This window comes from Meleagris gallopavo, chromosome 2, assembly GCF_905368555.1.
Source record: "Meleagris gallopavo chromosome 2, MGAL_WU_HG_1.1, whole genome shotgun sequence".
Taxonomy (NCBI): domain Eukaryota; kingdom Metazoa; phylum Chordata; class Aves; order Galliformes; family Phasianidae; genus Meleagris; species Meleagris gallopavo.
The window spans coordinates 69,515,148-69,540,362 of NC_139405.1; the positions used below are offsets into that span (position 1 = coordinate 69,515,148).

At 33.4% G+C, this 25,215-nt stretch overlaps 1 protein-coding gene across 1 annotated transcript in view; it reads right to left on the reverse strand.

Annotated features, from left to right (window-relative positions):
* GRIK2 (glutamate ionotropic receptor kainate type subunit 2) overlaps nucleotides 1-25,215 on the reverse strand; it is a 366,322-nt gene that overhangs the window by 220,296 nt on the left and 120,811 nt on the right. The window contains exons 3-6 of the mRNA XM_085217584.1: nucleotides 24,793-25,050; nucleotides 8,173-8,354; nucleotides 4,563-4,616; nucleotides 1,509-1,682 (exon numbers count right to left, since the gene is read on the reverse strand). Of these exons, the coding sequence (XP_085073710.1) occupies nucleotides 1,509-1,682; nucleotides 4,563-4,616; nucleotides 8,173-8,354; nucleotides 24,793-25,050 (668 nt within the window). The remainder of the gene's footprint in view (nucleotides 1-1,508; nucleotides 1,683-4,562; nucleotides 4,617-8,172; nucleotides 8,355-24,792; nucleotides 25,051-25,215) is intronic.

Here is a 25,215-nt window from a genome sequence, read left to right on the forward strand (position 1 = left end):
AAAACAAAACAAAGAAACAAACAAAAAAAAAAAACAAACAACCATGAGAATGGCTCCTGGAACTCTATTCCAGTTTGTCTATTCCAGTGATTTGTAAAATCACTCTATGATTTTATTGACCACAGCCCAGTGTTTTGATAATGTAACTGCTGCTACTGATCTTGGTAACCATTAAAATGTTTGAGGACAATTAAATCTTTCATCAATGCCTAAAATACACAACTTCAATGAGTGAGATAAATTGCTACTATTTTTACTTTGAAAAAGATAAAAATCAAGGAATTAAAGTATTAATGCAAACAAGAAAGCACAAAATAATACCTTCAAATCATAGTCAGTAGCTCTACATGAACTACATGCATCCATCAAACATTTCAAAAATTTAGGGGGACAAACTTGCTTATTTGGAATTACTTAGAGATATGAACAACGAATCTTTACAGATTCCATAATACAATACTTTAAATGTACAGCATAATTCAACTCTTACATAGATTATCTTAAAAATCTTAAAATGTTTCCAATTTTTATATTAAGTACTATATATAAAGAAAAATAGATGAAAAAAATTTTAAACAGGATAATTTTCTAAAAACAAGACAAAAAGAAAATTAACTTATAAAAATACATATTTTCATTTAGTATCTAATATCTATAAAATCTTTAAATCTTATAATTAGAAACAGCTGTTCACAAAAAATTACTTCTGTTACATGGCTCACATAACACAATCTATATAGTTACTATATAGCTAACATATCAATCTTCAAGAAACAATGTTTTTTTTTTTCAAATGGAATATAAAATGTTTTCTAAAATTCTAAAAAGCAGTAGAATTCTGTCAGCAAAGATGTTACAAATCACAAATCAAGTTATTCCAATTAATTTGAAAATTAAAGTAGTTCTAATGTAGGATACGTTTCAAATAAATCCATTCCTTTTAGCACCATATTAGATTTAATTCCAACAAATAAATAAAGGCAGAGTATTACTGAAAAGTCAGCAATGAAAGTTTATCTGGATGAAAGTGATTTTCATTTCTGGAAACTGAACAGAGACTGAAGAATAACAGCAGTGAAAGAAAACAAAAATATAAAAACATACTATTTAAGTCAGTGCATAGAAACTGGAAAGACAAAATTCTTTGTAATTTTCATAAATTATGTTTTAAAAAAGAATCATGCAGAAATGAAATAAAAAGCATTATTAAAGAGCTACCTAAATGAATAAGACAAAATACAAAGAAAGAGACAATGTGATTTAGCTCCATTTTGGCTGGGATTTGACATGATGCTACACCAATAGTATGTAATTATTTTCACCAATAATATGTTTTCAGCCTGTAGAATATTAAAATAAAACCCCAGTTATTGCCTAAATAATAATCACAATAATATTTGGCCCCATGCCTCAAAAAAATGTATAGTCACAGAAATTAAAAATTGGGATGATTGGAGATATATTCACAAGCATATACAAAAAAAGTAACTAAACACTGATATTCATACCGTCATAAATCCATCCAGCAAACCTGAATCAGGTTTAGGAGGTGCTTGCAATCGCTCCATAGACCACTTTTCAATGATAGATGACACTTGGCTATTTTCCGTGTTTAAAATTCTGAATCCTGTCATATTAACTCCACTATACCGATATGGTTCCACATCTAAAGCAAACAGGTCCTGAAAAAAATGAACATTACATAAATATTTTGATACACTGCATTTTCATCTTTGAGACTGAGATGCAATACTACAGTTGCTGTATATATAAGGAAATACGTTCTGTTTATTTGGAGGACTGCACATTTCTGGACAGCAGTCCAGTTCACAGAAGAAGAACAACTTCAATTACGATTAATGACTTCTATTTTATTCTTTTGGCCAACGATGTCAGAGGCAGATTTTGGTGGTTTGGCAATAGAGGCTGAACTTTCACACCAATATTCCATTAAATTTTGTTGGAGTGTAAGAGGTGAAATCACAGAGGAAGTCTGACAAAATAGTGTCTGGCATGGAAATGCACATAAGAAGGCAAGAGGATTAATTGAAATCCTCCATGTTGAAAAAAAGGCATCCACTGACATACATCAATGCTTGCAGAATGTTTATGGACACCAAACAGTGGATGTTAGTACAGTGACATGATGGATGGTACATTTTAGCAGTGGAGGCAATGGTGTGAAAGACAAGCCACATCATGGACGGTCATGCAGGTTTTCATGAGTGCAGCATTCAGACTCTTGTTCATCACTAGCAAAAATGCATAGCAAATGGTGGTGAATATGTTGAAAAACAGTGCTCTGTATCTGTGAATTCACTCTATCAAATGGTGGTGTATTCTTTGTATCTGTTGTAGTTTCCACTTAAACAAATAGAAGGCATTACTTTCTGAGCAGCCTAAGTATTCCTACTCTAATAGTAGTTAGAAAAGCTCCAGTAGGCATAGATATTATTACTAATCAGTAAACACTTTTTTTTAATTATTATTATTTTTGGCTTACCAGAAACAGACTGTAACATGATAAACAGAACAGACTTAATGCATATTTCCTTTGAATGAAAGTTTTTATTTTTAGACATTTAAATGAGAGGAGGGAAAAGGGAGACTGCGCATGGCCTGCACCTTTTGCAGCTTTTGATCACAGCTTAAATTTAACCAAAAGCATTCTTGGTATCTACCAATCATGCTTGCAGACACAGACCTATTCTTGATTAGGAATTTCTCTCTACAACTGTGACATTTGCCAATTGATTAAATTTCAATATTTGATGAACAAAATACCCGTGACTCATTTGGTTTAGCTAAGCACATTAAGTGAATTTTCATTTGGTTTACTTCTTGACTTTCCTGTTTCCTTTTAAATAAATTTTTAAAGTGACATAATGAGACATTACTGCCAAGCAACATATTTCTAGTTTCACTGAAGACAGAAACTGTCTAAACTTTGTCTTTAATTTCCTTTTTAATTTGTTCTTTGCTTACAGTTTAATATAATTTAAATTTCCATGAAATAGTAGTTTATTTGTAATATATCCCTGAATACATTTATTTATTGACTAGAACTGAAGAAGACATAATATCATACTATGGAAAACTAGAACATAATTCAGTATTATATGTTAAGAAATATGTTAAAATATGAAATATGTTAGCACTAATTTCGCTAAAAATCAACCACAGATGCCAGGCACTATTTTCAACTAGAAGCAGTAATTATGATACTATTTTCTATATATGACACTTGAGATATACAGGGGTTAAATGTTTTGTATTTATAAATAACCTAACTCATTCCCTCTTTTTAAAGAAACAAAACTTTTTTTTTTTTTCAAATGAAAGTCTGACTAGAACTATGTTTTACCATTCTCTCAATCTTTGCCTTGAAAAAAAAAAAACTCAGATGCAATGGTTTACCCCAAGCACACTCATGTTTACAATGGAATGTAATAAATATACAAAACAATATTACATCATATATTACAAATACACACAGGTTGGTGCATTAATCAGCTAGTGCATTAGACCCCGAATCAATCATGGGAGAGTACACAGTAGACTGCTATAAACACCGTGGCTGGAAAATTTATTTGACAGAATTTTCAACATGTCAGGCAAGAAGCAATTAATATATCAAAATAAGTAATTTTTGATGCAAGCTCCAAAGCTAAACTGCAAAATCAGAACCTATAATCTGTCTGTGCACATTACATTATTGTTTGATAGCACCAAACGAATATAGTCCTTATCTCTCCTAAAAAAAAAAAGCAAATGTTATAATAAGGAAACAAGATTGACAGAAAATCTGGTTTTTAAAAAGTGACTTTAAGAATAATAGTAAAATGCTAGCAGACAGCATACAACTCAAAGATGCAGTTTTCATCAATAGATCAAAATGAAATTTAACACAGACTGAATATCTGAGACTAATGAAGGAAATTCAACTGCATGCTTTCCCAAATCCATGATATCACAACTTGCCATTCTATAATGAGAGATATTTGTGCAGAGCCTTAACAGTTCTAATGAACTTCAGAATTTACTTTGTTTTTTATTCAAAAAGCTATTTCCAGATTAATACTTCTGATAGACTCATTTTGTGATTCTGAGATGAACTGTCCATCCTACCACAAAGGATTCATTTTACTTAGGACTTAAACACTAATGAAATTTTAAACATGGGTCATTTCAAGTATAGTTTTACCAAGTCACTTCCTTCCTCATGTTTGAAATGGCTTGTGTTGTAAGATCACTAATGAACTGTAAAAGGAAAACAGAAATACACACAACTCTATTATCTACTTAACTCTATTTAAAAGTTTCAAACTATGCTACTAAAGAGTCAGCCATTTACTCAGAAATACCACTTTCCAGGGCACACTGTTGAACTGTTGAATAATTAAATCATCTCAAACTGAAAGAAAGAAAACTCAACAGAGAAAAAAAAATAATGTACTCACACTTCATTCTACAGACTTTTTTTCTTGATTTGTCAGATAATGTAATTAAGGAAAGTAACGATTTTGCTAGCGGTCATCCATATGTTGTTATAAGCCACTTACCAGTGTGGTAAAGATATAGTGATAGTATTCTGTCATCATTCCCATAGCTAAAGCCTTAAAAAAAAAAATAAACAAAAAGATGAATGTTTCTGATTTAACATAGTAACTTTTCACACACACTGCAAATGAAAAGCTGCAGAAGACTGGGTTCGAATTGCACTAAAATTAGGTCCAGCAAGTCATTTCCTAGCAGTTAGAGCAGATTACTGACTATTAAAGAAGTTTATGAACCAGATCATCTGATACAAAGAGTATTATTAGACTGTTTAGAGCTGTAAATTGGAAAGAGGCTTATAGTTTTACATACTAATGGCTGCATTAACTTGCTACACAAAATCTCAATTGACAATATTTTCATTCATTATTGAGCCCCCTCATCTCCTTAAAAAGAATAATCTAACAGAATTTTTTTTTCTATTTTGATTAGTGGCATTATGCATTTAGAACAAGGACCCAAGCATATAGTTCAGGTGTACACATTTTTTCCAACCATGAAAGAAAATTCTCTCTATGTAAATTTTTACTAGCAAGATATATACTGTCTCAGCATCTTCATCTGTCGTGCTATGTAATATCAAATTGTTTCTCATAAACTGTGCATTTTAAAATGTTCATTTTTTTCTTAATTGTGTAAAAAGAAAATCTGTAAATATTTATTTTAAAGCAATAAGCTAGAAATATCTCACCACTGCATCATGTACTCCTTCACCTGAAGAGCACGTATGGATACACAATATCTTCTCACTCTCCACAAAAGCTTCTACATTCTAGTACTATTATGTAAACATTTTAGTATTTGACAGTATTTTATTTTTTTTTTTTTACCTCATTTAGCACTTAAAAAAAAAAAAAAAAGAAAAAAGCTACACAAATACAGAATATTTTCCTCCTTTCCAGGAATTACAAAGATAATTCTTTGCCAATTTTCTACCAGTTAAACCTTCTTAAATACGCTGAAGGCAATAATTATACAATTGTAGTAACAGTGGAATTTGTATACAAAAGACATATTTGAAGACTGTGTGAACTTCTTTACTTGTGACATTATCTGAGAAAGGAATAAATGACTAGTCTTTATGTTCTTTTTCAAACAAATTTGAAAAGCTAAAACACATTTGAAATAGCAGCCGCAGAATTGAGCTTTTAGCTTTGACAAGACTGGCAAAAATTGTAACAACACTTTTTCAAAGGATATCTTTGCCTGTATTTAGAACTGTAGTACAGTCTACCAACAGCAATTTGAATTCTACTAAACACAGGAAAGAAATTATCTTATGAGAAATATCCCAACTCCAGTAGAAACCTTACAATACCAAACACTGTTAGCATTTTTGTTTTTTCTATAATAAGGTCATATAAACTCCGGTTTACACTCAGGGATTTCACTCTCCAAGCAATATCTCCATAAGAATATTTTAAATATCTCCACAAGAAAATTTTAAATACTGTCTGCTTTCCCTGGTTGCCTGGTAATGTAGTAACCATTAAGATTTGCCTTGATAGAATCATGTCATATCAATGGTGAGTTTTTTTATTTCTTTTTTTACGATGTATTATTGGCCAGAAAGCAGTAGTTGTCATTCACTGATCTCTCAAAGTACTCTTTTTTCTTTATTTCCAACATGGTTTTATTCCCACCTTTTACTCCCAACTTCATTCTTAATCCTTATAATCATCACCCCAAGAAGAAATCCCTTGTCATGTCTCCCCAGGTTCACACCTCAATTATTAGATAAATGTTGAATAGTTAATTCTTGAATTAACTTGAATAGTTAATTCAAGTGTCTAAACTAATCTTTATCTAAATAAATGCCTACATTTCTTATTATATGCATCAAGCAGTGCTTTTGGAATTATATAATCAAATAGAAAATTTTCTTAACATACTTTTTTTTTTTCAAATTTGAAAGCAGAAGTCATGTTCAGTGGAACTACCAATTTTAGACACTTCTAAAACATTACAATAATGAAGCTAGATGGAAAACTAAAAGATTACAGAAATTGCAAAAAAATTGAAGAGTTGTTCCTCTAGCCTCTTTTTATATTCTTCAGGACAAGTAGAGTAGCCTGAAAAAACAGTTCAGAATTTGATTTAAAGAAGTTGCATGCTCATTCTCAGATTACGGAACATGATTAAATACAGAATAGTTTTCATTTTCTTCCCATTTCTCTCAACTCATCCTTTTTTTTTTCCACAATATTGTATACAGTGAAATAAAATTTTCCTTTCACATAAAAAATATGATACATAACATGCACTGATTATTTGTAGTACTGCAGCTTTGTACTGCTATTAATACATATTTTCCATCTGCATTTTTAAGATGTTAAAGGAATTAAACATACATTTAATAATTTGGGCTAAACAATTGGACTACGCTGCTTTACGTTAAGCGAAGACCAGAACTGTCAGCAGCTATTAAAATGACTAAGAATTAATGAAAGAATCTTAATCAACAATAAAGCAAAATGATTGTAGGCGTGTTTGCCAGCTTTTAATTGTATCCACAGCCGTACCCTGAGATACCATTAACAAGAGATCTTTTTCCAAATCTTAAATAATGTATTTACTGTTTTTGAACTAAACGATACAATATGCTAGCATACATAATATGAATACGAATTGCAGTCACTAAAAGCTGTGTATTAGAAATGTAGAACACTGTTTTTTTTTCAGGTATGTTTCTTAACCTAATTGCAAGTCATAGCTCAATTAGAAAACTTAGAGAAAAATGGTCTTTAAGGAATTCCAAGTCTTTGGGGCTAGCTCACCATATTAAAGAAGATACACAAAGGCATGCATTTATTGCACACTTCAGGATTACTGTCAGTTTTTTTTTACAAGCTCCTTTTTTTTTTTTTTTTACAGTCTTCTTTATATTGCATCTTCTCTTCAGTGACAGCATTGGAATATGCTTCAGCAATAAAAATACTGTATTTGGGATTCTGCTATCTCTTACTTACTCATCTTGTACACAACAGAGCTAACACTTTGAAAGCATCTATCTGAATGTGTTCAGGTCCTTCACAGTCTTGTTAGTAAAGGAGGAGAATATGACTCTAAAAATATCAATTAGTTCTGTCCTTCCAGAGGATTACACGAATGTGCTAGTTTAATAGCATACTATTCAAATATTACTACCTGGTCAAAAGTACACAATTTAAAAGCTTTAACTGGAAAAAATATATCTATATTATATATATATATTATATATATATATATTATATATTATATATTATATTATATATATATATTATATATATATATATTATATCTATGTATCTATATATATATATATATATAAAATAACTCTAAGCAAGCATTTAAACACTCAAAGCATTAATTCTCTAAAATACCAAGGTGTACCCTTTCCTCCCCCCACACAGACAAATCAAGCTGTTTCTTTTTAAAAATAAATAAATAAATGGAAGCAGCTATCATTACAGGTGCCAATAAAATTATGTCTGAAATCCTTCGCTGATTTTCAGTTAGGCCTCAGTAAAACTAACATACAATTTAACTGCTTGTTAAAAGCCATTAAGACTGGATATTACTTTCATTTATTAGGAATGAAGAAGATTAGGTCATCTAAAGCAAAATGAGTATTACCTGTTTCAAGATGCCCGCTGCCATTTCATGGCTGCAGTCAAAGATGACATGGAATTCCTTTCCTCTTTTCATCTCCTTTAACAATGGCTTTGCATCTTTTGTGTCAGCTGGTAACTGACGGATTTTTAGTCTCAGGTTGTATCGTGATGGAGCCTTGATGAGCTCTTGTAATCGAATAAGGCCTTAAAGAAAATAGAGGAGACAAAGAAAAGAAAATTATCAAAACAGGAACCTAAGTCGCTAGCAGGACAACTTACTATGAACATTCAAAATTTTCTGAATTTCTCTCCCTTTTCAGCATGCTGCAGCTGATACAGAGAAACGTATTTTAAAAAAAAAGTATCTGTACTCCATGTGCTTCCTTATCACAAGTCTTTCCTTGATATTAGCAGACAGTAAGTACTTTCAGTTGGTATCTTAAGTAAGACAAATTTTCCTTCATGGAACAATAATACTGCTCCTCAAAGAAGACTTATTTTTATTCAGTTAAAGTGACATCCCAGACTAATTGCTTATAGTCAGACTAGATAATCTCTTAACTAATCTATTCAGTTTTAACACAAAGTTGCAGAGCACTTCAATATTATAGAACATCATTGTGTAATCCATGATAGTACTCAATTTTTCTTTTTTTGTTTATACAGGTAACAAAACACAAAAGCAGCAGTGAAGAGGATGACTAATCCCTTTGCAGTCCTCTTCAATACTTAACAATTCCATTTTGGATTACTAAACTTTCACTATGAAAGTAGATGCAATAATATTTTCTCCAAAACCTTCTTGTTCACATCAGCAAGACAGCATATGGTGTGGTATACAGATCATTAATTGGTCTGTGACCAATATTGAATATTAGTTTGTTCAGTTGTCTTCAAACAACAGGATAAAGACAGGTCTTTCATAAAGTAGCAGTTCACTTCAGCGCTAGCAAAAAAGATGTGCTAACTACCTTCTTACATTGGAGGGTACTCTATTTAGTGGTAGTAAAAGAGTTACTGTTCGTATTGTTTCGAGATCTCATACAGTTTGGTGTATTCACTGAACTGTCAAAAAAAAATAGAACCTCTGCTTAGTATTTCCAGCAGGATCAGGGCCTAAATAAAGAGCTTCTAAAATTTGAGATAGCTCACATTACTGCATTAAAAAATCTAATGGAAATTACTAATTATTATTTGATTATCATCACAGGCACATTGTCTAATATATATACTGCATTTTGAATTATTTCTGAATATTCTTCCTGGTTAAAACTGAATGTCAGTTGACATTGATTTCATAAAAAAATATGTAATAAAGCACGAAAACACACAACAGTTTCAGCAAGAAGTCGTGATAAGCTCTGCAATACAGAGAATTTATTTTTGTTTTGGTGTGTATCCTTTTACCAAAATACTTTTTTTTTTTTTGTTAAATGACGTAACACTGAGAGCCTTTAACAACATAGTATTTTGATGATGCTTTTTTCATGCTGCTTTTAGACTGCAAAACATCCTTAACTCTAATAATTTTCAACCAAATTAGACAAACAGATAAAACATCTGAAAAACAAAACCGGACATTTTATTTCATCATTCCTCTTTTTTTGACCCTGCAAAGGATCAACATTATTTTCTTAATAGTGCTGGAATTAGCTGGAACTGGAATTATAGCTTATTATATGAAATCTTCCCAAATTAAGACTTGCAAACCTGGCATAGGAATTCAGTAGATCTTTCAGGCCCAAAAGCAGCGTGGAAATGGATGGAGGTATTTCTGAATCAATTCAAAGTTTCAAACAGTCCACACAAATGCATCTTGCTTGAGGGATTTATGAAGAAGATAGAAGCAGCAACTCTTGGGTCAACAGATCATTAATTAACTCTTGGTTAGCTGTGTAGGTCAATCACAGAATCACAGAATTGTAGGGGTTGGAAGGGACCTCTAGAGATCATCGAGACCAACCCCCCTGCCAAAGCAGGTTCCCTACACCAGGTCGCACAGGTAGGCGTCCAGGCGAGACTTGAATATCTCCAGAGAAGGAGACTCCACAACCTCCCTGGGCAGCCTGTTCCAGTGCTCCGTCACCCTCACCGTGAAGAAGTTCTTACGCACATTCGTGCGAAACTTCCTATGCTGCAGCTTATGCCAGTTTCCCCTTGTCCTGTCTCCACGTACCACTGAAAAGAGACTGGCCTCACCACTATGGCCGCCACACCTTAGATATTTATAAACCTGGATCAGGTTTCCCTCTCAGTCGTCTTTTCTCAAGGCTAAATAGACCCAGTCAAGCTTGCTATTTAAGAAATGTATTGTCACAGGTCTACGTCATGGATACAACATTTCATCACAAATTTTTGGTAACACTCCTAGAACACACATACACATTCAAACTGAGACAATTGTTACCTATAGCTAAATAACCTATGAAATTTCTAACTTCTATGAAACATTTGTATAGGATCTTCATTAACAACAAGCATTGTGAAGAAATAAACCCAGAAATTCAGTATGTGCTGATTATCTTCTTACAAAAACACAACATGAAGCATGAAAACATTTTTCTTCTTAAGAGTATGCCAAAATTTAAGGTCAGAGGAAAATATTCTAGCTCAAGAGGGATGTAAAATAATTCCACGTGTTCCAGATTATTTATAGCTTAATTGATATAGCTTACTTGAAACAGTAAATTGGAAACTTTTTAACAATAATAATTTTGACTCACATTACACTATAACTGGTGTGTCTAATTTTAGGTTTGTATTGCTTTGCTTACTTCATATTTTTTTCTGTTCTGCCTTGAAAAGAAAATAGAACTGAACTTTAAAGAACCACAGAAACATCACTACACCTATTGATAATCTTCAGCAGAGATGCTGAAGGCAGAACAGATATGACTAGACCTGGTCTCATGAATAGATCTCATCCATCATTTCTAAGACAAAAAGAATAGCTAGAATATAGATGACCTCCATGTAAATGGCAGATACGAGCCTACTAATTTTAGAAACTATAATTTGAATAAACCTTGCCACACTTACTTCAAATGCTATACTGGTATTTAGAGAAAATGAATCCATGTACTTAATTGAAACTTAAATGGATTTGATGCTTGATTTCTAAATGCATCAACTAATAAATATGAGCTATCTTATAGTTGGACTCGATGATCTTGTAGGTCTTTTCCAATCTTGGTGATTCCATTATTCTTGATTCTATGACTTTCTCTTCGCACTGGTGACAGATGGAACAACGGGAAACAGCTTCAAGTTGCACCAGGGGAGGTTTAGGTTGGATATCAGGAAAAACTTCCTTACAGAAAGGGTTATTAAGCACTGGAATAGGCTCCCCAGTGAGGAGGTTGAGTCACCATGAATGTGTTTAAACACCGTTTGGATGTAGTGCTCAGGGACATGATTTAGCAGTGGGTTGTTAGAGTTAGGATAGTATGGTTATGTTGCAGTTGGACTCAATCTTGAATGTCTTTTCCAACCTGAGCAATTCTATGATTCCATCTTGAAGAGTTGTTGTATTTTTTGGTTTTGCTTTGTTGTTGTTGTTATTTTAATTGAAAAGATCATGCATCTACTACAGATTATCATATTCAGATGATCTAGTACAATTGTTCAAAAGTAAAGCTTTGACATAAAACAATCTAGCATATACTACTGCCATTAATGACTCTATCAAAAATAGATGATACTATGACAGCAAAAACAGTTAGGGTTGCCTCCAAGCCTGTCCAGTTCTTTAAGGCTAAAAACATAAAGCAATTAGAATGTGTGCTCTTGAAATGAAAACATTAAGATGATTTCAGACTGACAGAAGGATAGCATTTCAAAGCTGTGATTTTCTCAAAGGTAAAGTCCTGCCAGTTTCTCACTCGCTTTGATTTCTATGCAATTCCATTTAAGAACTCCGACAAATCTGGGACAGATAGTATGACACACTCTGTTGGAAAGAAAAAAAACCTAGCATTTGATAATCAGTATTTAAATACGACCAAGAAGACAGACAGAAAACCATCCTTCTAAATAAAGTTACTTCAAATCAAATAGTGCTGCAAAATGTGCTGCCATATAAGCATCTGATATACAAGCTGTCGAATCTATAAACTAGAGACACAGATCTACTTGAACTACTTACATCACACTGAAAGAGAAAAAGTAAAAAAAAAAAAAAAAAAGGCAGGTGAAGGAATGAAGCTGGGAAGGGGTGAATACAAATGTACAGGACTTAATTCTGAGACATTCAGATAGGAAAAGGGACTTCGGAAATGAGCTGGATTTGAACATGCAAGCAATATTTAGTGGAAAAAGTCCTGCGCTGCACCAAACATTTGCTATAAACATTGATTCCTTGTAGTAGATCTGAACAACTGGAAGCCATGCTGAGTATGGGAGATCAGACAAGGCATTGTGAAGCTTGTAAAAACAGATTTATGTCACGTAGGAAAGAGATGACAATCAGTTGCACATGTCAGGAATCAGTATCTCAAGGGGAAAGTGTTTTTCTCAAAAAATTCAAATTCAGCATTTTTCATATACCAAAGTTTAGAAGGAAATCTGATTGTTCTTGACTGCCACTGTTCTTTTAAAACACTGTTTAATTAGAAGGGCAAAGTGCCTAGCATATTTGAAGTTGTTACATTGTTCACTGAAGATGAAAACAGTAAGGACAGTTAATGTTGTAAAAAAATGTTAAAATGGAAGGAATGAAGGAAAAGAGGGTGGTTGCTTTTCTCTGTTACAAGTCCATAGGCTCTGAAATTTTAGTAAGCAAATTCAGGGAATTCTAAAGCAACCTGTTCCTTACAGTCCTGCAGAAACTATCAGAGGAACCTGAACATGAGGAAAGGGGGACAGAAAACCTGCAAATGCACACCTCTGTAGTGCACTGACTAGGTCTCATTGCTGGAGCAGTACAGGAATGCCTGAAAGAAAATGAATAAGTATTTATGGCTTCCTAACTGCTAGGACACACACAAACCGTAATGAATAAATTTCTCAAAATATATTTCAAAGAAAAGAAAATCAGAGACACAGTACTCTCGTTCACAATTTCTATGTATATCACAATATTTAATTCTAGTAACATTTAATTCTAGTTAACATTTAATGTGTTCCAGCCACTGGTAGCGTTCATTAAGTTCAGATGAATTATGTAGGGCACAAAATATGTTTCAGTCTATTAACTTTGGTAGTCCACTCAGCCACCCAGTGGGCCATCTGTTAACAAGGAATATTTGTTCATCCTCATCCGTACTTTAAAAAGCAATTCCACACTGGCATGAATTCAGCAACTCCAGTTTGCCAGGTTCCCTTGGGAAGGCTGTCAGAAAGAACAACCCCAGGTGAGGCAGGGTGACCGCTGCACATGTCCCCCAGGCAGTGCATGGCAGGACAGGGGCAGTGATGGTGACACTATGTCATGGCTGGCACTGCTACCGCTACAGCTGCCCTATGGCTTCATACTACAGAGGAATGCCTCACAGAATGAAATCTGCATTGTGATGAGCATACCTGCATCTAGTGCTTTTATTAGACAAGAGCTCCACTGGGTGAAGTACTGAGAAAAAGCACGTCCTCACTCAGGCACTGCTGGGAATTGAGACTGGGTAAACATTTTGCAGGCCTGGATCGTGCTTCAAAAGCAAAGTCGCGCAAATATAAATCAAAGGCTTTCCAGACTGCATCTAGTTCATAAATAAAGTGCAGGAAAGTCTAGCTCTTCCTAGAAAAAAAACACCCTGAGCTCTCTCAGTTAAAGTGGCAGAATTAATAAGAGATACAAAAGCATGCAACTCTCTTTACCTTTTTCTCTCTACTACACATGGGAGAAAGCACTGGAGTTGAAATATGTTGGAGATTATTGTCCATGTGAAGCACAAGTTACAGATACTGCAGCAGGGCCTGAGGTTACGCCACGACCCACCTGTTGTTAGTGATCATAGACCTTTCTAGCCAGTATGCAGCCACCAAAAACAATGCAAAATCCCACTGGATGCCAAAGAGCTCAAGTGTACTAGGGAAAGAAAGAGACTACCACTTGGGGCTGGAGATGTGCTCTTGGGAAGAAGCAGATCTGCAGCTCAAGACAGTCCAGTTGAGGAGGAAGAGAGACTGTAGCCCACAGGTACTCCATGCTTGGACAGGATCTCCCGTGAAGGACTGTGGCCCAGAGTGACAGAAGTCATCATTAAGCACAAAGCACTTAGAAACTATTACACATATCAACCCTCAATCTGTTGCAGTCCAGGCATCTCATAGGGTAATTTTTGATGCAATCTGTGTAAGCAATGGTGAAAATGCACAATTTTCTTCCAGCCTTTATCCCCTCAGGGAAGGGAAAGTAAGGTAGTTAATGTAATTGTGTTCTTTATCTCCGTAGAAAAATCCTTGATTATAAGTTTGTATTTAAAAGTAATTAGGTAAAACCCCTGATGCTAGATTGTTTTGCCTGCAGTCCTTTCCAACTATTCCAAAGTTTATTTTTTCCCCCTTTTTTTCCCCTCAGTTTGATATTAAGTTATGGGTGATTATTTTTTGCCAAAGAAAAATTTATGCACTGAAAAGATATAATGTAAATGAACAACTTGAAATACAGCACCCAGGTCAAGCTGTGGACAGTTATGCCTTCCTCACTCCTTACTGTTGCTTATCACTTCTTCCCCCCTGCATCCTAAAATCCCTAACAATGCTAAAGTAGTAGCATTAACAAAAACCAAAAACATATAAAAGAAACAAAGAAAAAACATGAACAAAAGCAAACATACATCCAGAGGATAAAAATGACATGTGGTTCAGAAGTGAACAGACTATCCACATGTGATAAAAATAAATTCTGCCACTGCTTTCAGCTCTATTTTCAGACATTTTATCAGACACACTTTTTAGGATTTTCCCCAGTATAAGTAGCATTTTTCAATAACCAAAGGAGAGTTCTCACTTGTTTAGTCTCTTCAGCATGTAGGCCTAAATACATAAAGTAATGCCAGACAAATTCCTTGCCTGCTTTCTTTTCCAAATATTGTCCAAATTTCTTCTATATTTTCACAATTGTTCTCATACTGTTATAGCCCATTTGTAAAATTCTGACTCCTGAGAGTCAGGAAGGACTACTTCCTTCTCTGGCCAGTCATTTCTGGAACTCCACTTCAACTGTCTATGTATGATTAGAGCACAAGGTAGTTTCAGATCAAATAAGCATAGAGTATGTAGAGAATAACTATAAATTTTATAAATTGAGCTACTGTTAATTTCCAAGTAAATTTCATTTTAATCATTTGACATTAGATAAAGTGATCAGTCTGGTTACTTAGGATCAAAGTAATGAGCTGAAAAACTCTGAAAAACCAGAGGAAAACCAGCAGTCAGTTTCAGAAGTATGTAGCTCATCTGTACCTAATCAGAAAAAGAAATATCAGAGTCTCTGATGAATAGAGAAACATCATATGAGAACTACAAAAACAGTGAAGCAAAGGAGAAAAATCAATAGCTTCACCACAATTTTGAGAAGTACAACACAAAAGCAAAGATTTTAGCCTGGATTACCTTCAGGGTAAGTAATTTGTAATATAAAATAAAATACAGCCCTCAGGTAAAATACTGACTTCTAAAATAAATTAAAAAAAAATGCAAAACAATTTTTGTCAACAGGATCCTAAAAAAATCTATTTTTTAACAGTATAGAAATAATTGGTGTATTTTGGGAATGTACTTCCTGCAGTTTCTTTCATGAGGGACACCTTTTTCCTGTCCCTTTAAACTCTCAATTCCTTCTTTTAGCAGCCACTGTGGTAGAGTCTTACCTCTGAATGGCTGGAAAGAATGCGGTGTGAGTAACTCTTTTCAGAAGCTGCCATCAATTCATCTTTAAGAAGAATCCTGAAGGAGTAGTTTGTGAGCTCTCCAGCTGGCATCTTCCTCCAAAGAGATCAATCACATTACCTCCTTGACATGTTCAACTTCAACCAGTCCAGGAAGCAAGAGCCCCAAGTTTGTTTTAAAACCTGTGTCTTCAGCTCAGCAGTCTTGTAAGCCATTGCTATGCCACCTGGCCTGCTCATCAAACTATTTATCATTTGCATTAATGCTGCCTTTGTGCTGTACAGGAAGAATGCAAGCAAATGCACTTTGCAATAGGCTGAACACATGAACCTTTTCCTGTACAAAGGAACAGTAATGCTCTTTTAAAGGCTACTTATATCTTCAGAATCTCAAAAAAAAAAAAAAAAATCAAATTAATAATATATCACTTTGTTGAACTACCAGAATATTTTCTCTATTTTCAACAAGTTGTTTCCTCTAACACAACTCTGCACCCTTCTTCTCTCCTGATGTTCCCCTGCTCAATTTTTCTGCTTAGATCTCAGGAAAATATAATTATATATTGGACTTTTGATAGGAGTGTGGGTAAAAGGGAGGAGAATGTCAGTTTCTTGTTCAGTGATAGCAGAACAGTTCATTGCTGTAAAATAATTCACAGATATTAAAACAATTCACAGATATTGAACATCCTCAATAGATTACCAATAAACTTACAAGATATAACTAATCTTCCTCATCCTCTACATAAAAAACACCTCTAGTAAAAAGATTAAAAAATATATATATCCTTGAGAAACTGCATCTGCTAGCAGGACTATATGAATAGCATTCTATGTTCTTTGGATACAAGAACATAATATGGAAACACCATTAAGGAAATCATAAATAAAATATAACTGAAAGGAAGAGTTTAGTCAACATTATTCATTTATTCATATTTAGCCTATTTACTACATTAAGATCACTTTACTCAGTTCTGGAAGCATAAAAAGTGCTTAAAATTGTCATCCATTATACTTAGTTTCAAACAGCTGATCCCAGTTCAAACTGTTTCCAAGAAAGAAAAAAAAAAAAAAAAAAAAAAAAAGGAAAAAAAAAGCAAAAAATCTTTTCACATAAAGATGTTAGAGCACCAAAGTGAAAAAGGCCTATAACACCTCCCACACACTTTCACTGGAGGGATCAATGCAAATGTTCAACTTCAGAATAGACATTAAGATCATGGAATTGTCTTGGTCACCCAAAGAAGATGAAGAAAATCTTTTTTTTTTTTCATACTCTCAGAGTACTTATCATCTGCAGCATACAGCAATTTAAGGAAAAAAAAAATCCTTCACTCACCTCCACACTTAGAGCACTTTAATATAAACAAAAGCAATAATATAGTTGAAGAAAATAATGAATATATTAAGATTTTGTTATGGTTTTATGATTTTTGGTTATTGCTATTCCAAACCAGCCTGTAAAGCCTTGACAGACTTTTAGATTAGATTTGCCATATTTTTTTTTACTGTCCAGCAACATGTGACATTTCCTTATGCATGTGGTTCTATTATTTATTATAAGACTGATTTAAAATATCGCCGTAATTCAGTTTCGTGGTTGTCAAAAGAACATGTTCTGAAAGATTTAGCAATAGATGACAGCAATGACAATTAACAATCCAGGGCAATTCAAAAGAATTCTTGTAATACTGGAAAGTATGATTTCTCAAGTGGCTGACATCTATGAGTAGTGCGGTTTAATGAGGGTAAAAAGCATAGAGATCTACTGTAGTCAAAGGACAAAAGTCTTTTGTCAAAGCTGTCAGAATCAATGTAAAAGGAAGCAGGAGAATAAGTTTAGCCATTTCCAGCAAAACTTAAAAAGAAATAATATCTACTGTAAATCAGGAGAGGCTTGGCAGAAGGAAAGGCATACATGAACTCTCTAAGCTGGACATTACACTAGGTAAGTATATTTATTCTTGGAGACTAAAGCAGATAATTTTTTGCTACAGAAGTTGATAAGAGTGCAAGAGGGAAAAACAATCTGAGAATGAAACTAAAATGTACAAAGGCGGGGTTATCAGATCTGAGACTGATTAAGAGCAATTGAGCAAGGGCTTGATACTATAGCTGCATTTCACAGTGTTCCACCAACCAGAGACAAAATGTGTTAATACTGATGTAGGAGTGAAAACATGGTTAAATTTGGGGAAATCAGAGTTGTTTTTTTTTAAATTAAGTCATAGGCAAAACATGAGATTATGTTTCCATTTTCCTGTTTTCATTTTTAGTTAAGTTGTTCTGCCCTTCACATTTTTTTTCCATTTGAAAACTGTGAGTAAAACGTACCAATATTCAAGAAGGAAAGAAACAATAATTCTGATCATACATACCCCAGTCAGCTCTCTATAAAATTTAAATACTTATGTTGATTCAAACCCATAAATATTTGGAGTACATTAATTGACAGTCCAATGATTTCTGGAAATACAGCCTCCTTCTGTTTTTTAGGCTTAGAGAAAAATTCTTTAAAGTGCTTAATATTAGTTTTCTTTTATATTGAGGCAAATAATTTATCTTGTTCCAGTAAGTTCAAATTCAATTCTTGGCAAAAGAACAAGGAGCCTCTGGTACATGTTTTCCTGAAAGACAAGCTGAACTCATGCATTATGTTTAACTTGATGACATTTAATTTTCTTTTTAAGTAATTAATTTAAATCTCCAAAAATTTGTCCTCAAAGAACAAAGCATGTCCATTTATCAAAAAGAATAAGAGTATTAAACTTCTTTCTTTTCAGAAAACTAGATTAAGTATCTCTTAACTTCCAAAACGTAGAAAGTCCAAAATACTTTAAAAGTGAAATACTAGCTTCACAAAATCCTCTTTACATCTGATATTTTCATGTAGCACCATGAAAAATATTTTTGAGCTTTATCAAATAATAATACAAGAAATTTCTTAGAAAAAGAATATGCTAAAACAATCAACTACATCCGAATACCACAGTCAGGTTTAACACAGAATTACTAATTAAATGTTCACACGAAATTACTGTGCACAGCACATGAAACACTCTGTATTGAAAAGATACTATGCAATATGTAAACAGTCTAGAAAATCTCTCTTCACGCTCTAAAATCAGATCAAAAATATTAGCAATTTTACAGCCCTACCAAATCTGATTCTTTTATTTAAGGCCTTAAAAGACCTTATCCTCAAAGAGAAGTTTCTGTAAAATTGGGGATGTCTTTCTGTAAATGCATTCCCTCTCTGATTCAGTGACAGAGCAGATGTGGAACAGAACTGCGTGGAACTCCAGCTGATATGCATAAGATGCCTAAAGACTCCTTTGTTTCCCTCATTCATATATTCATTCAATTCACTCCATTAAAAACATCAAATAACTGGTTATTGATTGATAATGCACAAACTGAAATGCACTGAAATATTTACTTTTAACATGCTTGACAAGCTATCCCATCCCACTCTGAATCTTTGATAAGTTTTATATACAAGTCTATTTATTTCCACAGAGAATACACGCCCAGACTGTCAAATACAGCCAGGTGAATTCTGCATCTGCTTCAATGAGCTAGAACAAATGCAATCTAAAATTGCACAAAAGAGTATAAATACATAAAAGACCACATAGATACCATTTTTGTGTTACTGACAGCTAATATTAATCCAATTTGAGGAAAAACATCAATGCAATAAGTTAATAGCAATACAATATCTCTAAACATTGATTCAATAGAGGCATTAGTCAGCATCAGCTTTACTCAAGTCAGAGGAAGTAGTAGTGTTGGGACTAGTGACAGTGACAAGAGTTCATGGTTACTTGTCATTTTTGTTTTGTTCTGTCTACCAAAGGCAGAGAACATAGCCACTTACAAATAAATAAATAAATAAATAAATAAATAAAGTAACCCTGAAGATGAAGATTCCATTGCCTTACAAGGACACATTTTATTCTAACCTAAATGTTTCTAGATAAATCATTTCTTATAAGAATTTCAATGTCTCTATAACTATGCCATGAAAAACAGAAAAACAGTACAGGATTATTACTGTGTGATTTTTCCTTTGAAAGACCTTCCATTTACTAGACTAAACCTAATCCCTTTTATTTTTTCTACCACATAATTTATTCATAAGCTTCTAATCTGATAAACTCTCATCTTTCTTGACACAAAACTATTAAGAAAAATTAACACAAGTTTTGTTTTCTCAAGTTTTGCAACTCATGAGCTTATTGCCTGCATGTGTAATTTTTATGTTCAAAGTAGAATGTGCACCCTGTAAATATGTCCTTTCAGTTTTGCTATAAAACCATAACCAATCTACAACATTTAGAGCTTTACTGTTCTTCTTTGCATCCATGTGGAAGGGATGCATGAGGGTACTATTTCTCTAATATGCATAGAAGTAAGCAACTTAGAACAGTGTGACTTTCTGAAACCTGTATTTAACTAATCTACTCCAATTTCCTTACCTAAAACATAAGTTGACCTGTCAAAGGGGGAAATTTTATATTATTTAATATTTATAGAGTTAAATAGAGAATTACTCATCACCTTGAGACCTTTAAAGTGTATTAATATAAGCACTGCAGCATTTACCATGGACAGAAATTCATGGGGCAGGCCTATAAAATAAAGAAAGAAATCTCACTGTATCCTACCCAATTTTAAGTAGGTTCCAAGTAATTACTAGGAACAGAAGGGTGAACCTAAGGAACCAGGACAAATGCAGTTCAAAGCTTGGATAGCTGTCTAACATGGAATAAATCTAAATTTTCTAACTTTTCCAGACTATAGAGCTTCACCACCTATCATCCATGACTTCTCAAAATGAAATAACTAAGACATCTAAAATTACATTTTTTTTTTTTTTTTTTTTTTTTTTAAGTGTTTAATAAGTCTCTCACTTGAGTGATTTGAAAACTCAGGACATTTCTCAACTTTTAGTTTGTTTTATTCAGTTTCAATATTATTTAAGAAGCTGTCAATGAATGGTCTTTGCTTTAGACTCCAACCAATTTAGTCAGCAGAAATTCCAGTTTTAATGACATTCGCTTTCTTTAATTCAATACATTTTCTCATTTATTAATGAGAAATTAATTCCACAAAAATAAAATAATTTTCCATTCCCAAGCATTTCTTCACTATCAGAAATATCAGAAGAATCTCCCATACACATGCATTCAGTATTTTAAATGTTAAATATTTCAGCATACATTCTAAAAGTTGCAGCCTTGTCTAAGAATATGGTAAAGAACTGTGTCCTTCTGTACTCCTCCTCCCTGTAAACAGGTAATGACAAATATTTTTTGAGATGAAACCTTTGCCTTTTGTTAGTTTTGTTACATGATTCTAAGGAAGTAAGAAAAAAATCCTCCACTTAATTTTCATATTTCAGTCATTTATTTGGATTTTAATCCACAGAAATTGCACTGTTGGTCTCTGCAAAAGTCTCCTACTGTAATGTGGATCACTGTGGATTGTGCTCCCCAGTTTCATTCAACACATCTCTCCCTATTTCTGCATATTATCTGTTCTTGTACAAACTTTACCCTTGTATATAAAATTTACCTTGAAATACATTCTACTGCATGCCTGCAATGTCATTTTGTAGGTCTATTATTATATATCATCAAGATTAAAGTCTTGTTTCCTACATTTAGGTAAAATGCACTGTCATTGTATTAGATGTCAAGTGTTCAGTCCAGCATTCTCATTTTCTTTCTTCTTTCTCATTCTGCTAAGAACAGGCACACATGTGTTTACAAAGAAGAACTGCTTTTCACATAAATTAGGGCTTACTCAACTCATTTACATAAAAATAAAGATATGAGCAACCTTTTTCAGGCCATCTCACTATGTATCCTTGCTTTTTTATCTGTCTGATCTTTAAAGTTTCTTAAGCATATAATACTTAGATAAAAATTTTCTTCCTAATCTAAGATTTACTTTGAACCCATTACAAACATCTTTCCTTAATCTTTTAGCAACGTCACCCACTTTCCATCACCATGTACCCATTTTCTGCAAGATATTCAATTTCATTATAAATTTGCAATAATTGGAAATCAATAGTATGGAAAAAACATCGTCAAGATATAGCACATAGGAAAATAAGATGTGGGAAATATAGAAATAAGATAATGTGAATTTTTATGCTGGTCCAAGAAGGAAATAATTTTATTTACAAATCAGTGCCATTAATATATTATTCTAAAAAATATCAACAAAATGGCATCTTTTTCCTTCATCTGATTTAAAGCACTGCATTCAACATTGAAGACCATCATAAAACATTTTCATTTCTGAAGCCATTTTTCAGGCTTTTAGTTTGGCTTCTGTTCATAGATGCAACAGATTTTTGGTGTTTATACTCATTCACTCAAGACCAAAACAAATGTTAATTAAGAAAAAATCTCAAAACTCTGTTTACATCAACTTGATCTGCATAAAGCATTAGTTGCCAGTATAAGTGCCAGTATAATTTAAAGGTTCCAGCATCTAACCATTCATGTATACTTAGCTTTGGAATATTTTGGGATGTACCGACTTATTCAGAATTTATCTGCCTTATTTTTCTTAGGACAGATTGCAATATGCACTTGAAATTTTAATATTTTGAAAAAGATACTTTGTTGTTTTGAGACCAATTAAAAATATTAGGTCATGCAGCAGATGAACATACTGTCATTTTTCCCCTTTTCTCTCCTAAAGACAATTGACTGTAGCAAACCTGTAAACTGAAAGGACTTAATTAGCATCCAGGGACAGTTTAGTGGTATTTAATTAACTATAAATTACTCTAAGGGGAAGGAAAAAAAAAAAAAAAATCCTAACTGATCTCTGGTTTAATTCCTGATAGATCTTTTATGGAAAATTCTAGTTAAAAGGAACATACTTTGCAGTTTAGAATGATCACAGGAAGCAGTACTTGTCTTCAGACTAGCAAAAAAAAAAAAAGTTCAGGAGTCTGATTCCAATTTTTAGTTTGTACAACAGATGGACTAAATGAAAAAATGTCTCATGAGAGTTAAGATGAAGGGAAGAAGGAAGACATAGAAGGAAGGAGAACATAGATACTATTTGAAGCCAAAAAAGTTAGTGCAGTAATATTCAAACAGAGATTCACAGAAAAAGGAGACAAACTTTTTCCCTGAAAGAACAGACTCAGCTAACCAACTTTCACCATGTCCCAAGATGGTACTAAGTCTTATCATAGTATTAACACCTTTGCCCATTCTCAGAGCATTTTTGTTTTTACTACCCTATCCTTATTATAACAGACTGAATCCTTTCCTACTGAAACTTTACCAAGAAGTAACATTTTTACTAATTATTACTTCACCATATTTGTAGAGTCTTGACTGTTTGTCTGTACTTTGTATTCAACCTGACCTTTACTCTCTCTAGTGTTACTGATTATGTCGCTTTAGAAGCATCTCTGTTCCCAGTTTCAAAATGACGCAACCTCCATTCTTTCCTGTGCCAAGTTATGCTGTTTTCTACGTTACAGGATCCTGAACATCAGAAGCAGATCTCCTTCAAAAGCCATTCTGGATATTTTAAAATTAGTCTTTGAGTGATTTAAATAAAAAATATTTCAAATTTATGTAAATAAAAATCTATAACCATTTAACTAAACCACAAATACTTTTCCAGTATTCACTTGATTAAGATTCGACTATTCTTTTTTTACCTTCAGTCCTATTTCAAATCAAGAGTTAAAAAAATAAAATTAAATTAAAAATTAAAAATGAAGTAGACTATTTTTTCTTGTAAGCCTGTAATGCTAAACTTGAAACCAGAAGTTTGATTATGTCTTTGGTAGCATCAGCCAAACTTCTAGAAAGACAGCCTCTGAATTTCACTGATGTGTTCTTGTTTTCCATCTCTGCTTCCTCCTCACCATTTACTAGCTGTTGAATCATCAACATCGTCAACAACCTTCTTTTTCACAGAATTATGGGTTTGCCAGTGTCAGTTCAAAAACCATGGAAGAAACTGTTAGTATTTCCACAATATTAAATCTCTCATCTGACTAAACGACTTCCGTGTATCCTCCATTACAGACAGATTTTCCTCTTACCAGCTGATAGTTCTAACCTCCAGCAGATAAGCCTCACATCAGACAAGTTTTTTGAAATTTCAAACCAAATACCACTGCCAGAGCAAACCAGAAGTTTTAGAGTGAGGTTAAAGGAATGGTATCAAATTGGGGTATTTCTGATGGAAATTCAGGTCATTTTTAAATGATGTGAATCATCTGCAAAACAAACCTCCACATTTCCTCTGCTTTCAACTCTTAGGAACCAAAACCAGGGCTCCTTCTGCAACTATCTGAAAATGCAGTTACTGAAATTCCAAACAAATATGGTAACTATTTTCTAACTTGGCTAATATGCCAAGAGGAGCACTAAAATGTAGCTGTCCTATTTGACCAGCCAATCTATTACATCTTTCAAGTTATCATCTTTTTCTTCAGAAACTGAGTTTTAAATAAAATCAGAAGACATAGCTGTTATCAACCATGAAGATATTGAGGAAAATGCAGATAGAGCGTGCCTGATTTATTGACAGTTGCAATCTCAAACACACAAAACTCAGCAACTGAAGGATAACTATGAGAATACTTATGCTAACAAATCTGCATTATTTGTTACACACCTTGCCAATGGAATTTCTTATAATTAAGCTTTCTTAAAATAAAGCTGTAACAGTATTGACACCCCTCATCCTTCTTCTTGTATGCATGAATATATATTCATGGAATCATATCTGCACATAGTTGCATGATTTAGTCTTACCAGTGCTGTCATCATAAACAACAGTAACCGTTTTCCACTTGAAAAACTGCACAAGGTCAAGGATGGCACGGCTGAGTGAAGAGAAGTCTGGATAGAGGCTGACATAGAAGGAGTCCTTGTTGTCTGACACCTGATGTTTCCAGCGGGTCTGGATATGTGGAACACCCAAAGCGTTGCAGATTGATTGTACAGCATTAGCTGAGGAGCTATGGGATGGTCCAAAGATGGCAGCTACCCCAAGAGATAGCTGATCGCAGGCTGAAGAGAAGACAGAAGTCTGTCAATGATGAGAGGAAAGAAGGCAGTGTGCCAGAAGGTATTGCACAATTCATATTAAATAAAAGGTTCTCCATGAAATATAACTTTACTGCTGAGAAAGCTCCTTTCTTCTATAACACACCGATTTGCACTTTTGAATACATT